Genomic DNA, 13,948 nt, shown 5'->3' with positions numbered 1-13,948 from the left:
GAAAGCCTAAAACTACTTTAAAAACCTATGAATTAAAACAGAACTAAGTTATATTCTATATAACTAAATACTTGAGGTAGCAGTAGCAGTCACGTCTTGGCAAACCTCAAGCACAGAATCTAGACACTCACATCTGTGCCCAAGGCCTCAGGCAACACTGAGGATGGTCAGGACAGAGCACGACAGTCACTGGGATGAAAATCAATAGTAGCCACAGGATCTCCACCATTTATTCTTTATTAAGATATGGCCCACTCAAAGGGAAAGATGTTGATGTATTCAAGCCACGTCGCCTCTCCTTCCCCATTGCAATTAATCTTTTCATTATCTTCTTATTCCTATAAGGAAAGTTAGAAAAAGAATTTTGAAAATTTGTTACAATAAGATAGACCATTCTATACCAACCACAATAAAGCAGGAATCCACTTCTGGCATTTCTTAGTAGTTTGCCCTACCACCTAAGATTTTACGTGGTAAAGAAAGGAAGGATTGTTCACTTAACATCAGGGCACATATTCTATACACTACAATCGGTTCCATGTTCCACGTTCCACTTCTTTACATTTACACGTTCCCTTTTTCTCTTGTACCTTCTTCCCACATCCCCTTTTCTCTTCACACTTGATCACATGGTTTTCCCATTTATAAATAAAAAAGAAGCAAAAGAGAGGAAGGAAGAAAGAAGGAAAGAAGAAAGGAAGCAAACGAGCTCCCTTGATATTGCTGCCTCAACTACTATCTCATTCTCAGCTCAGCTAGAACAGATTATTAATGTGTCCTGTTCCTATGTTCTTCACATGTTCTACTCCAATTTGTAACTACCCTATTCTGTTTCTACTGACTCTCTCAACATACTCTCAAAAAGGCCACCAATGGTATCCTAAATTGACATTCCCAACAGCACTGCATTAACCATAGTCTTACAATGGCCATCTCTCTGCCGGCCATTTCCTTCTGAAACTCTTTGCCCATTGCTTTCTTTTAACTTACCTTTCAGCCTCTACCTGTACTTTAGTCTCCATTGCTCACCTGCCATTGAGATGCTGATTATCTTTTGGGTTCTTTCCACTACCTACTCCCATGCACAATTTATATGCTAAAGTCTCCCAAATGTGTTTCTTTCTAGCCTACATGTCTCCCAGAACTCTAGACCCATGGCCAGCATGACCCATGTATCCCATCCTTTGCCACTGAACTGGACTTTTCTATCTTTCCATCTAGTAAGACAACAACTGTTCCCTCTACTCCTACATTTCTTATATTTGTTCCATTACACTTTAAATTCTTTGCCAGGCTCATAAATTCTATCTTTCCAGAATTATTATACTAATCTCTTACTTTCAAATTTAGTTTCTGTTGCAAGATTTCAATTCACTTCCTAAAAAAACCCTTAGTTTTCTTTTCTCATATTACCTCCATCCAACTCCATTGTCAAAAGCTGAATTTTTTACTCCTAGATCAACATTAGGAGTTCTACAGTCTATATAAAATCTAAAGCAGAGCTTATGTGTATGCCCAATATATATTTCCCTGGGTGGTGAGTAGGTAGTTATATTCCCAAAGGAGTCTATGTCATAGAAGTGACTAAGAAATTACAACCCACAGGATAACATGAAACCTTATATATAGATATAAAAGTTACAATGATCTGCTCCTCCCCTTCCCAGACTTTTTTGTCAATATAAGCTTCAATCATATTGACCTCTTTGCCATTTCTCAGTATGTCATATTCTTTCAGTTCTATGTATTTGGATGAGCGGTTTGCCCTAATTATTACTTTCCAACTGGTAAACTCTTCCTCAGTACATGTAATCCCTTGGGAAGTTTCCCTAAGCTACTCCAATGTAGGTACTACCCATACATTTTCTTTTTCTTTTTTTTAAATATAATTTATTGTCAAATTGGTTTCAATACAACACCCAGTGCTCATTCCAACAAGTGCCTTCCTCCCTGCCCATCACCCACTTTACCCTCCCCCCTCCCCCCATCTACCCTTAGTTTGTTCTCAGTCCTTAAGAGTCTCTTATGGTTTGCCTCCCTCCCTCTCTATAACTCTTTTTCCCCCTCCCCCTCCCCCATGGTCTTCTGTTAAGTTTCTCAAGATACACATATGAGTAAAAACATATGGTATCTGTCTTTCTCTGTATGGCTTATTTCACTTAGCATAACACCCTCCAGTTCCATCCATGTTGCTGCAAATGGCCAGATTTCATTCTTTCTCATTGCCAAGTAGTATTCTATTGTATATATAAGCCACATCTTCTTTATCCATTCGTCAGTTGATGGACATTTAGGCTCTTTCCATAATTTGGCTATTGTTGAAAGTGCTGCTATAAACATTGGGGTACATGTGCCCCTCTGCACCAGCACTCCTGTATCCTTTGGGTAGGTTCCTAGCAGTGCTATTGCTGGGTCATAGGGTAGTTCTATTTTTAATTTTTTGAGGAACCTCCACAGTTTTCCAGAGCGGCTGCACCAGTTTGCATTCCTACCAACAGTGCAAGAGGGTTCCGTTTCTCCACATCCTCTCCAGCATCTATAGTGTCCTGATTTGTTCATTTTAGCCACTTTGACCAGCGTGAGGTGATATCTCATTGTAGTTTTGACTTGCATTTCCCTGATAACTACCCATACATTTGCAGTCTCCCTTACTCTTTTTCATTCAAGCGTGCTACATGGATTTTGTCTTACATATTTGTGTATACACAAGTGAGGTATCTGACATGTGGTGAACTCTAACGTCTTTTTTTTTTTTTTCCTTAAAATACATCTCTAAAATGGAGGCAGTTAAGGTCCCAACTTGGATACTTTGTTAAGATTTCTAAGAAGCCATATTTATCTGAGTTCTAATCCATTACTATGTTTTTTGCTTCCTATTTTTGCCTAATAGCAAATGAAGAAAAGAATATATTGGCCCTCCACCTTCTCCTACTAAATTATTCAGAAACCCATCTAGACATCTCCTTTTCTGTGTGTCAGACTTAGAAAAATACTTAAGGGTTACCTCTTAGCACATTCAGGGCATAACATATTATCTTCAAGGCCCGGGGATGGGAAAGTACAGGCGGGCAACAGGAAGAGAGAAATCATCCTCTTGGGGGTGTCAGGCACCCAGGCCTGACCTGCATGAAACTGCAGGCGAACCCAACCTTTTGTGTCTGCCAAGAGAGGTCTGCCATGGACCACACACCACCTGACACCTGAGGAGGGAAAGAGAAGCAAATATAAACAGCTAATCCAAGGTCTCAGAACATCACTCTTGGTTTTGCTCTTATATTCTGTTGATGACTCAACTGAATGAAAAGCATGAAAAAAATGTCCACCAAAGACACTATAATCTAACTTCACAAATTACGTAGCACAAGGGATGACAATTAACTTAAAAAAAAAATTTAATGTTTTATTTTATTTTTGAGAGAAAGAGAGAGACTGAGTGCGAGTGGGAGAGGGGCAGAGAGAGGGAGAGAGAGGGAGACACAGAATCTGAAGCAGGCTCCAGACTACAAGCTGTCAGCCAAGAGCCCAACTCATGAACTGCAAGATCATGACCTGAGCCAAAGTTGGGTGCTTAACCAACTAAGCCACCCAGGCACACCTGGATGACAATTAATATTTTCGAATGGTTGCTTTGTGTCTAAGATTTTGCTAAGTGGTTTACATGTACGAATACATCTATTCTTAAGAAGATTATGAATACTGACCTTCTATTTGCTTTTATCTACAGGTGAGGTAACTGAAGCTTATCGTGTTAAATATTACAGTTTTCCCAGAACCATGACATTGGATCTAGATATTCTGATTCAAAGCCCATTTGCCCAACTATTGTACTGTACTGCCTCAACAACACAAAACAGGCAAAAAGATCTTTGTTTAAAAGTCCAAGGAACAGGGCCACCTGGGTAGATCAGTTAGTTGAGCATCTGACTTCGGCTCAGGTCATCATCTCGAGGTCTGTGGGTTTGAGCCCCAGGTCAGGCTCTGTGCTGACAGCTCAGAGCCTTGAGCCTGCTTCAGATTCTGTGTCTCCCTCTCTCTCTGCCCCTTCTGCTCGCACTCTCTCTCTCTCTCTCTCTCTCTCTCTCAAAAAGAAAACAAATATTGAAAAAAAAATTTAAGAAAAAAAAAAGGCCTTGAGGTAGGGAAAGACAGGGGAAGGCTCAGATTGTGGCTGACCACATTATCAGATTATGCTTTCTTCCCACCTCAGACTTTGGCTTATGATAAAAAAGTAAGCACTCAATCACCTAGCTCAGACACTGGTCCAGGTAAAACTTGGCTACCTAGTAACCAAAAGATAATCCATATATAAGTCTAATATCAATCTACATTATTTTAACTCTTTCCTTTTTACTACCTTTTTAAATTTAACTTAAAAAAATTTTTCTTTTATTTTTGAGAGACAGAGAGAGAGAGAGAGAGATAGAGAGAGAGAGAGAGACAGAATCCAAAGTAGGTTCCAGGCTCCAAGCTGTCAGCACAGAGCCCAATGTGGGGCTCGAACTCATGAACAGTGAGATTATGGCCTGAGCCAAAGTCAGGCTCAGACTGAGCCACCCAGGCACCCTTAAAATTTAACCTTCTTTCTAGGGAATAGTACTCACTTTTTTTTTTTTTTTTTTCTTTTTAAAGTAGGCTCCATGCCCAACATGGAGCTTGAACTCATGACCATGAGATCAAAGAGTTGCATCCTCTACTGACTAACTAAGCCAGCTGGGGGCTCCAGTGCTCACTTTTTTCAGGTTGATCTTACCAGAGGCTTGCAGCAGAAAAGTCTCAACGGAAACAGGAATGGGGCGTGAATTCACAGACTTGGATTGACTGGCTCTTGCAGCAATTCTTGACCACGCTGCCAACATGCCTTCTTGTGCTGAAGTTATCACTTCAACTATATTAATCCCTTCCTCTCTTTCACTCTTCTTACAACGTTTCCGAATCCTTGCTCTCTTGGTTGCCATCTTGCATTTTGTCGAACATGACTGCAATTGGGCCTCTGCTGATATTTTAGGAATATTCTGCAAATGGTGATTCATGGTGAGTATTCAGTGAAGTGCTACTGCCCTAAAGACTTTTGTGTTTTGTGTTAATTTTATCATTCTTTATACATTGGCCCATGTATATAAGTGTGGGAAAGATTTAGGATTGTTAGTTCCCTTAGAGCAGCAGTTTTCTAGGAGAAATTTTTGACTGTTAAAACTAGGGGTTGGGGAAGCAGAGGGGCTTGCCACTGACATTTAGGGGGTAGAGGCCAGGGATGTTTAAGCCTAAAATGCAGCAGACAGCCCCCCCACCAAATAAATTATTTGGCCCCAAATGTCAAGTCTTTCTTTTTTTATTATTGAAGTAGAGTTGACATACAATAATATATTAGTTTCAGGTGTACAACACAGTGATTCAACATTTACATACATTACCAAGCAATCACCATTAAGTCTAGGTACCATTTGTCACCATACAAAGTTGCTCCATTACTGATTATATTCCTTATGCTGTACGTTGCATCCCCATGTCTTATTTACTTTATAACTGGAAGTTACTACCTTTCAATTCCTATCCCTTATTTTGCCCATCCCCCCCACCCCTCCCTTCAGGCAACCTCCAGATCTTTCCCTGTATCTACGAGTCTGTTTCTGTTTTGTTTTGATTGGTTGTTTTTTAAGATTCCACATATAAGTGAAATCATATGGCCTTTGTCTTTCTGTCTAACTTATTTCACTCAATACCCTCTAGGTCTACCCATATTATCGCAAATGGCAAGATTTCACTTTTTATGGCTGAATAATATTCCTTTGTATCATATATATAACATTTCCTTTATCCAAAATGTCAATAACCCTGGCTGAGAAATCTTGCCTTACATATACAACATATAGAGATGGTGGGAGAGTAGATACAATTCACAGTCAGAACTCACCTTAACATTGTCCCCACACCTCTTACTCACCTCATTTATTTCAGAGTAAGCATGTTTCTGGAGCCTCAAATAAACATCTATTTTCTAAGGAAATTAAGAGGGGAAATAAAAATTATAAATTGATAAAGCTTTCCACACTTTGTGCAGCAGAGTCTCCCAACAGTGTACTCACCCGGCCATCGGTACTCAAATTAAATTGTTGGCACCAGTTTCGCAAAGTGTCCCAACGTACTTTATTAACTGGAGGCAAACTGGTTGGCAAGGGAAGGATCGGTGTATTACAACAACTGTGTTTTGGACAAGACTTGAATTGTTCATTCATTTGAAGATGACAAACTAAAAAAAGAAGGAAACGAAAGCAGTAACAATTTAATATTTCTAAGATTATAATTTAACAAAGTTGTTGCTAATTTCTCATAACCCAATTTACATATATATATATATATATATATATATATATGTACTTCCCTCTATTACAAGTAGAGTAATAGATTCTGTAATTAAAGGACTTACCCAAGGTCACATCTCCATTAAATGGCAGACCTGGAACTCAAACCTACATTTTGAAATTCCAAATCCTAGGTTTTTTTACATTACATACAACAACTTTTTACTGCCATCAACAAACACCTGGACAGAACATTTTATTGGATTGCCACTCCAAAATTTCTAGATTTTGAACAAAAATACCAGTTGTCCTGAGAGAAATCAAAGAAATCACCCAACCAACAAAGGTCCTGCATTGTGTCTGCCCACCTCATTTTCCTGGTCAGCATCCCATCTCACCTCACTCTGCTTAGGTGTAACCTGCCACTGTTTACTTTGCATTGAAGTCCTTATTCTTGGTCCAGAAAATAAAATCATTCTGAAAATACTTATTTGATGCTTTTACGTGAAACACTAAGAACAGATTTAAAGGGTCATGACATTAAGAGCTGCTAGATATTTGGTCAGTAAGTACTTATCAAGCAAAATACTAATAATTGGAGGAAATGTTGATCAAAGGATACAAATGTTCAGTTACAAGATGTTCAGAAGTTCTGGGGATCTGATGTACAGCATAGTGACTATTGTTTTTTTAATTCTTTTTTTTTTTTAAGATTTATTTTGTTTTTAGACAGAGAGCCCAAGAAGGGGAGGAGGCAAGAGGGGGAGAGAGACAAACAGAAAAAGAGAGACTCTCCAGCAGGCTCCACCCTAGTGCACAGTCCTGCATGGGGCTCAATCCCACAACCCTGGGATTATGACCTGAGACAAAAATCAAGAGTCAGATGCTCAACCAACTGAGCCACCCAGGGGCCCAGCATAGTGACTATTGTTAACAATATTATTCTGTATGTTTTAAAAAAATGTTTTTAATATTTATTTTTGAGAGAGAGACAGAGTCTGAGCAGGGGAGGGGCAGAGAGCGAGGGAGACAAAGAATCTGAAGCAGGCTCCAGGCTCTGAGCTGTCAGCACAGAGCCCAATGCAGGGCTCGACCCACGAACCTTGAGATCATGACCTGAGCCACCCAACTGTCCCATATGCTATATATTTTAAAGTTGCTGAGAGTAGAGGTGCCTGGGTGATACGGTCAGTTCAGTGCCTAACCTTCGTTTTGGCGTGGGTCATCTCATGGTTCGTGAGATAGAGCCCAAAACTGACAGCACGGAGCCTGGTGGGATTCTCTCTCTCCCTCTCAAGATAAAACTTAAATAAAGCAAAATAAAATTGCTGAGAGTATCTTTAAATGTTTTCACAAGGTGGGGGTGGGGGAGGTAACTGTGTGAGGTGATAGATGTGCTCGTTAACCTTATTTTGGTAATCATTTTGCAATATAAATGTGTATCAATCACCACATTGTACACCTTAAGATTATACAAGGTTAGATGTTGATTGTATCTCGACGCTGGAAAAAAATAATTTAGTCTTTACGAGAGGTATGTAAAGTATGCATTAACCAAAATGAAAGAAGATTGAGCTCTATAGGTTGGGAATTTGAATTCATAGTCTGCTGACTAGAAGACCATGCTCTGTCCAAGGCACTTCACACACCCATTTTTGTGTCTTAAGAGCAAGTCATGGTGCCTAATAAATGAAGTCTAGGAGTTTGAGAGCTCTTTTACCACAGATACTCAAGGTGAGATTTAAGGAAAAAAAGGAGAAATCTTTTCCCTGGGCTTCCCAGAGCTGGGGGAGCAGCAAACTGAGCAATCACTGTCCTCATACCTTTATCGTTTGTCCCAGGCATCTCCAGGCCAACTTCTGAAGTTGAGGAAACACTTGGTTCCACCTGATGTTCTTCATTAGTTTCTTCATTAACTGGAACCAATGTGAGAACCACAGTTTCTTCCTCTAATGCCTCCTCAGAGAAATTCTGGAAAGGGAAAGGTCAACCACAGAGTCTCATTGGATGCCATATACCTAAACTGCTTATTTTCAGAGCACAATTAATAAGAAACTCAGAAGCCAGTAGGTGGCTGGAGAGCAAACTTATGGTGATTCCCTGAATTTGATGTTGATTAGCAGACCCTTTATTAGATAAGAGAAACAAGGGTGCCTGGCTAGCTCAGTCCATGGTGCATGTGGCTCTTGATCTTGGAGTTGTGAGTTCAAGTCCTACATGGGGTGTAGAGATTACTTAAAATAATAAATAAATAAATAAATAAATAAATGCCAGACAAACAATGAGAAAATGGACAAAAGTAGATGTACAGATGGGTGTAGATGAAAGGATAGGTCTTGAGCCTATCTCCCTCAAGGCCTTCCTCTCCCTCCACTAAAACACTTTTATTTTATCTGCTAAAACTATATGGAATGTGTTCCTGCCTTCCCATCTTCTATCATGATTCCTGATGATTCCCAATTCCAGCTATCATCAACTCTCACTGATAGATGCAATAATTCCCTATTACTCCAAGCTGCATTTTTTCTGCAGATTGCTCTCCTGCCTTTTTCTTTTTTCTTTTTTTTTTTAAATTTTTTTTTTTCAATGTTTATTTATTTTTGGGACAGAGAGAGACAGAGCATGAACGGGGGAGGGGCAGAGAGAGAGGGAGACACAGAATCGGAAACAGGCTCCAGGCTCTGAGCCATCAGCCCAGAGCCTGATGCGGGGCTCGAACTCCCGGACCGCGAGATCGTAACCTGGCTGAAGTCGGACGCTTAACCGACTGCGCCACCCAGGCGCCCCTCTTTTTTCTTTTTTTAAGAGAAAGAGAGAGAGAGAGAGCAGGGGAGGGGCAGAGGAAGAGAGAGACTTTTAAGCAGGTTATCCATTTAGCATGGAGCCAGAAGCAGGGACAGACTGTGAAATGATGACCTGAGCCGAAATCAAGAGTAGTGCCAAACACTTCAATGGCTTATCAAAAACGGCCATGCATGACCTACAAATTTCTGTAGTCTGACCCCTGCCTGCCACTCTAGCTCAAGACTCCTGAGCTTTCTAAGTTCCAGGCATACTGGCTTTATTTCAACCCGACCAGAGAGTTTACTGTCTGCTGCAATCGCAGCAACACATCCAACGCCCAGTTAGGAAGGAAGTGACATTTACCGGTTTTGTCCAGTACATGTGCACCGCACTACGTGCTTTCTGTATTTCTCTCACTTAATCTTCACAGCACATGTATAATAATTTATCAGTATTCTCACTTTACAAATTAGGCAACTGAGTCTCAAAAATTAAATGAACAATATCAGAGTAACATGTGCTTAAGTTTCTGAACTGAGCTTTTCCTCTCAAATCCAAAGGTGAATAAACTCCATCCCAGTCCCATTGCAATACTTGCTTCTCAGAACAGCCAAGTAGATCTGAGGGGCCATGCCCTTCCCCCTATTTCCGATTCAATGGCTTCCCATTGCTCATACTCTCATCCTGCATATGTATAACACCGTTAAGCTTTTGTTTTAATGTTTATTTATCTTTGAGAGAGACAGCACACGCACCGGGGAGGAGCAGAAAGAAAGGGAAACACAGAATCCAAAGCAGGCTCCAGACTCTGAACTGTCAGCACAGAGCCCAGGAACCGCGAGATCATGACCTGAGCCAGAGTCAGATGCTTAACCCACTAAGCCACCTCAGTGGCTCCCCAAGATTTTATTTTTGAGTAATATCTACACCTAAGGTGGGGCTCAAACTTAGAACCCCAAGATCAAAGATCTCTTGCTCTACCAGCTGACCCAGACAGACACCCCTGTGTAACACTTTTTCAAAGCACTCCCATGCACATTCACTGGTCAGCTTCAAAAAAAAGTTATTAGGGGAATATTACTCCACTCCAGAGAGTGGAGTCTGAGAGGCTCAAAGCAGCGATATGACTTGCCGGTCATCCATATACTTAATATTTGGGAGTAGGAGAAACTCCCCAAGGGAAGAAACCAAATTGTCACTTCACTTTCTGACCCCATCCACAATACCCTTTCTCACTTTTTTATTCTTTTTATTGTTTCTTTAGGTTTTCCATTTGCCCAGCTGCAACATGTCTTTCTACAGAATACATCCCTTACGTTGGCCTGGGAACGGAAATCTTTATTTTGTGTTTTTCACTCTGACCCAAATAGACACAGAGCCACAATCGTGGGTAAGAAAAGTAATAATCCACTTACAAAGAGGAGGGACTCCAAGATGGAGATTTCTTACCCTCAGAAACGAAGTCCCGTGGCATGAAGTAAACATAAGCAAGCTCTAGAAAGACTTTGGAAAATGAATCTGTAGGAAAATCCATTCTATGGGAACGAAACCTACCTGAGCGCTGTTTTCATAACTTGAGTACGCCATTTCCAGGAATACTTAGGGGAAGGTGAAGCCTGCAAGATTGGTTCACCGGCCCTTCACTCCTTTTCACCTGGGGGCTTCCAGCCTGATTTCTCCTTTTATAAGCAAATGTCTCTGTCTACTTCCTGTTTCCCAGAAGAGGGGGGTTTTCCTTCCTCCTCTTCTTCCCCTCCCTCATTATCTGACAGTGTAATAATTTCATCAGTTTTGCACTCCCCTTTGGTCCATTATGTGACAGTTGAGCTGTTGGGTAATGAATATCACTCCTCTAAGATTTTTTTTTTTTTTAAATAAGATTTTTAGGGGCAGCCGCTTGGCTCCATAGGTAGAGCCTGTGACTCTTTATCTCGAGATCATGAGTTCAAGCCAGATGTTGGACGTAGAGTTTACTTAAAAAAAAATAGAATAAAATCTTTGTTATTATTTTAAGGTGAGATGTGGGAGAAACTAGACGTGACAAATTCTTGCTAACAAGTTGCAACTGAATCAAAAAATATATTTTTAAAACATTTCTAGGACAATATTGATGTTGGATTGAATGATGTTATTATGGAGGGAGTAAAAAAATAGAATCAGAGGTATTTTATAACTGATTTATGCCCATGGGTGTGTCGTTCACTGGGAGATTAGATTTAAATTGTAGGGGGTGGATAACAATCTCTCCCGGATCAAGTTCTAAACACAAATATTAAATCTGCATTACTGGTGAGCTGGGGACAGGGAAGGATTTGGCTGTTTACAACACAAGCAGCAAGGGGCGTCTGGGTGGCTCTATCGGTGAAGTGACCAACTTCAGCTCAGGTCATGATCTCACTGTTCATGAGTTTGAGTCCCACAGGGGGCTCACTGCTATCAGCGGGGAGCCCACTTTGGATCCTCTATCCCCTTCTTTCTCTGCCCCTCCCCTGTTCACGCTTTCTCTCAAAAAATAAAAACAAAACAAACAAACAGAAAACACTAAGGCAAATGATGGACAAATGAATGCAGAAAAAACTGCAAGCACTTGGAAATTGCTGGAGCATAGTGCTGGAGGCAGGATGTGACAAGGCAGGATGGGATAAGAGATGAGGCTGGAAAAGTCACAGATGTTTTCATAGGTCACTCTAAGAAGCCAGAGCTATTAAAGGAAAATATTCACAAACAGTATGGCAGTACCGGCATCCATTGGTCTCTCTTTGGGCTTTCTCCTTCCTTAGTAAAATGGTCCGGTCCATCAGTCTTACTAAGCCCAGATCAATTTATACATTTAAAGTGCGGTCTGCAAGGTCTCAGCTTCAGTTTACTGACGCCTTCCAGAACTGGATCCTTGAGGGCAGGACTCAGAATTCAACAAGCCCTTAGGGTAATTCATTTGCACCTAAAGTCTAGAAGCCTTCATTAGATGAGGGTGTGACCAAATGCATTTGGATTAGGCAGATAATGGTTGGAATCCTGGCTCCTCCCTTCCAGGATGGAGAGTGAATCAGCCCTTGGAAATTTAGCCAAGAAAGTACTCATCTACCCACACGGGTGTGACCCCCACCTGATAGGCTTTTTCTGGCTGGTTTAGAAGGGTATTGCACTTAGTAGCCTGAACTGATACCAGTGTCTTAGGCTAGGGCAGGACTTCCAGGGGAAAGACAATTTTATTACCATATTTAGCATTTATTACAATGTATTTATTTCTTAGATTTCCCTCCCGTTTTTTGAAAATTTTATATCATGGGAAAGTCCCAACATGTGCAAAAGCAGACAACATTACCACGAAGCCTCATGTTTCCATCATCCAGTTTCAACAACTGTTGACTTCCAGCAGATTTGATTTTATCTAAACCACCACCTAGTCCCTCTCGCCTAGGTTATTTTGAATGACATACCAATCTGTAAATTCTCTTATCTTTAATTTTTCTTACAAGTTTTTGTTGTTGTTCTTGCTATTGTTTAAAGAATTATGTGAATTTCCTGTAGACTCCTATCTGGATTTTGCTAATTTCATTTGTTATTCCATTTAGCCTATTCTTCTATCTTCTGTATTTATTGTAAATTGGTTTGGTCAGATTTAGGGATGGCTTTATTTATTTATTTATTTTTAACAACACTTTTCCTCCCTTTCACTCTGTCTCCTTAAACTTCTTTTTTCATTGAAGTATATTTGACATATAACATTGTGTAAATTTAAGGTGTACAATATTTAATTTGATACATTTTCATATTGCCATTGTAGGGATCATTAGCAACTCTATTAAATTCTTTAAACTTAAATGCCAATTTCTTGGAGTCATCCTTAAAAATTTGCTCCTGTTTTCTCACTCTTTTCCTTCATAGAATTCATTTGACTGTGTTATTCTGTGTATAGTTGGGATTTCACTGTTTAATTTCATCTCCCAAATTAGATAGCAGGCTCCAGAGTGCAATGACCAGTTATGTGTGGGTTACCCTTGGTCTACACAGAGCCTTGTACTGTTTCTGGCTCAGAATAGAGGCTTAATCAATGCTAGTTATTCAGATTGCTTTAGTTTCCACCTTCCCCTTCATCCTGCCTGATTCCCTTTTGAGCAAAGTTCCTCTTTGTGACCTAGGCTGTAGGATAGATTTTTTTTTAAAAAGAAAAAAATTGTTTATGATATTTATGTTCTAACATTTATTCTAAGATTATAGTTCTGAAGTAAAATGTATCACCCATTTCAAATTTTCAAATGTATTTTATTTACTATATCATATGTTAAATATTTATAAATGTATGTATTTCTTATTTAGGTAGTACTTTTCAAAATCCCTTTTTTTAAGTTGATTTATTTTTGAAAGAGAGAGAGAGTGCAAGCAGAGGAGGGCTAAGAGAGGGAGACTGAGGATTTGAAGCGGGCTCCACGCTGATAGCAGAGAGCCAGACTCGGAGCTCGAACTCAGGAACAGTGAAATCATGACCAGAGCGGAAGTTGGAAGCTTAACTGAATGAGCCATCCAGGCTCCCTTCTGTTTTTTTGTTTGTTATTTCGTTCATTTGTTTGTTTGCTTTTTTTTTTTTTTTAATCAGAATGACAACTCTGCAAGTGTAAATGTTCATGGAGCACCAATACATAGTAGATAAAAGTGAAGCAACTCTCTTAATAAAGCCAGTTAGATGATCATATTTAAAAATAAATAAATAAATAAGGCTTCTCAGATAGGGAAATAAAAACTCATCAGCCATCCCACAGAACACTGAGGTTCTGAGAAACGGTTTGGAAAGTATGGTTCAGTATCACTACCAGGTGGGAGGGACAGGTACTGAGTTCTTCTGTGCTCTGAGGAAGAAAATGAAA

The 13,948-nt window shown here is 40.0% G+C and overlaps 1 protein-coding gene across 1 annotated transcript; it reads right to left on the bottom strand.

The window, feature by feature from the left end:
- Nucleotides 1-229: 229 nt before the first annotated feature.
- DPPA2 (developmental pluripotency associated 2) lies at nt 230-10,670 on the bottom strand. Its single transcript, XM_047100443.1, has 7 exons — nt 10,638-10,670; nt 8,123-8,270; nt 6,084-6,247; nt 5,942-5,995; nt 4,751-5,012; nt 3,005-3,200; nt 230-338 (listed from the first exon to the last, which is right to left on the bottom strand). Exons 1-7 carry the CDS (start codon nt 10,668-10,670, stop codon nt 230-232), a joined length of 966 nt encoding a protein of 321 aa, XP_046956399.1.
- Nucleotides 10,671-13,948: the final 3,278 nt, after the last annotated feature.

The sequence above is a fragment of the Lynx rufus genome, unplaced genomic scaffold, assembly GCF_022079265.1.
Source record: "Lynx rufus isolate CCGP_SWC_20201006 ecotype Redwood Valley unplaced genomic scaffold, mLynRuf1.p SCAF_5, whole genome shotgun sequence".
Lineage (NCBI taxonomy): Eukaryota > Metazoa > Chordata > Mammalia > Carnivora > Felidae > Lynx > Lynx rufus.
Note: the sequence above shows the minus strand (reverse complement) of the source record. Positions and strands in the feature narration are given on the sequence as shown.

Bases quoted from the DNA above. Each gene is read 5' to 3' on its own strand.
- DPPA2 (XM_047100443.1), bottom strand. From the start codon at position 10,670: ATGGCGTACTCAAGTTATGAAAACAGCGCTCAG. The intron at 6,248-8,122 runs GTATGAGGACAG...TTCTTTTTTTAG, and splicing joins GCCTGGGACAAACGATAAAG to TTTGTCATCTTCAAATGAAT. The intron at 3,201-4,750 runs GTAAGATCAACC...TTCCCTCCTCAG, and splicing joins TTTTCTGCTGCAAGCCTCTG to GTGTCAGGTGGTGTGTGGTC.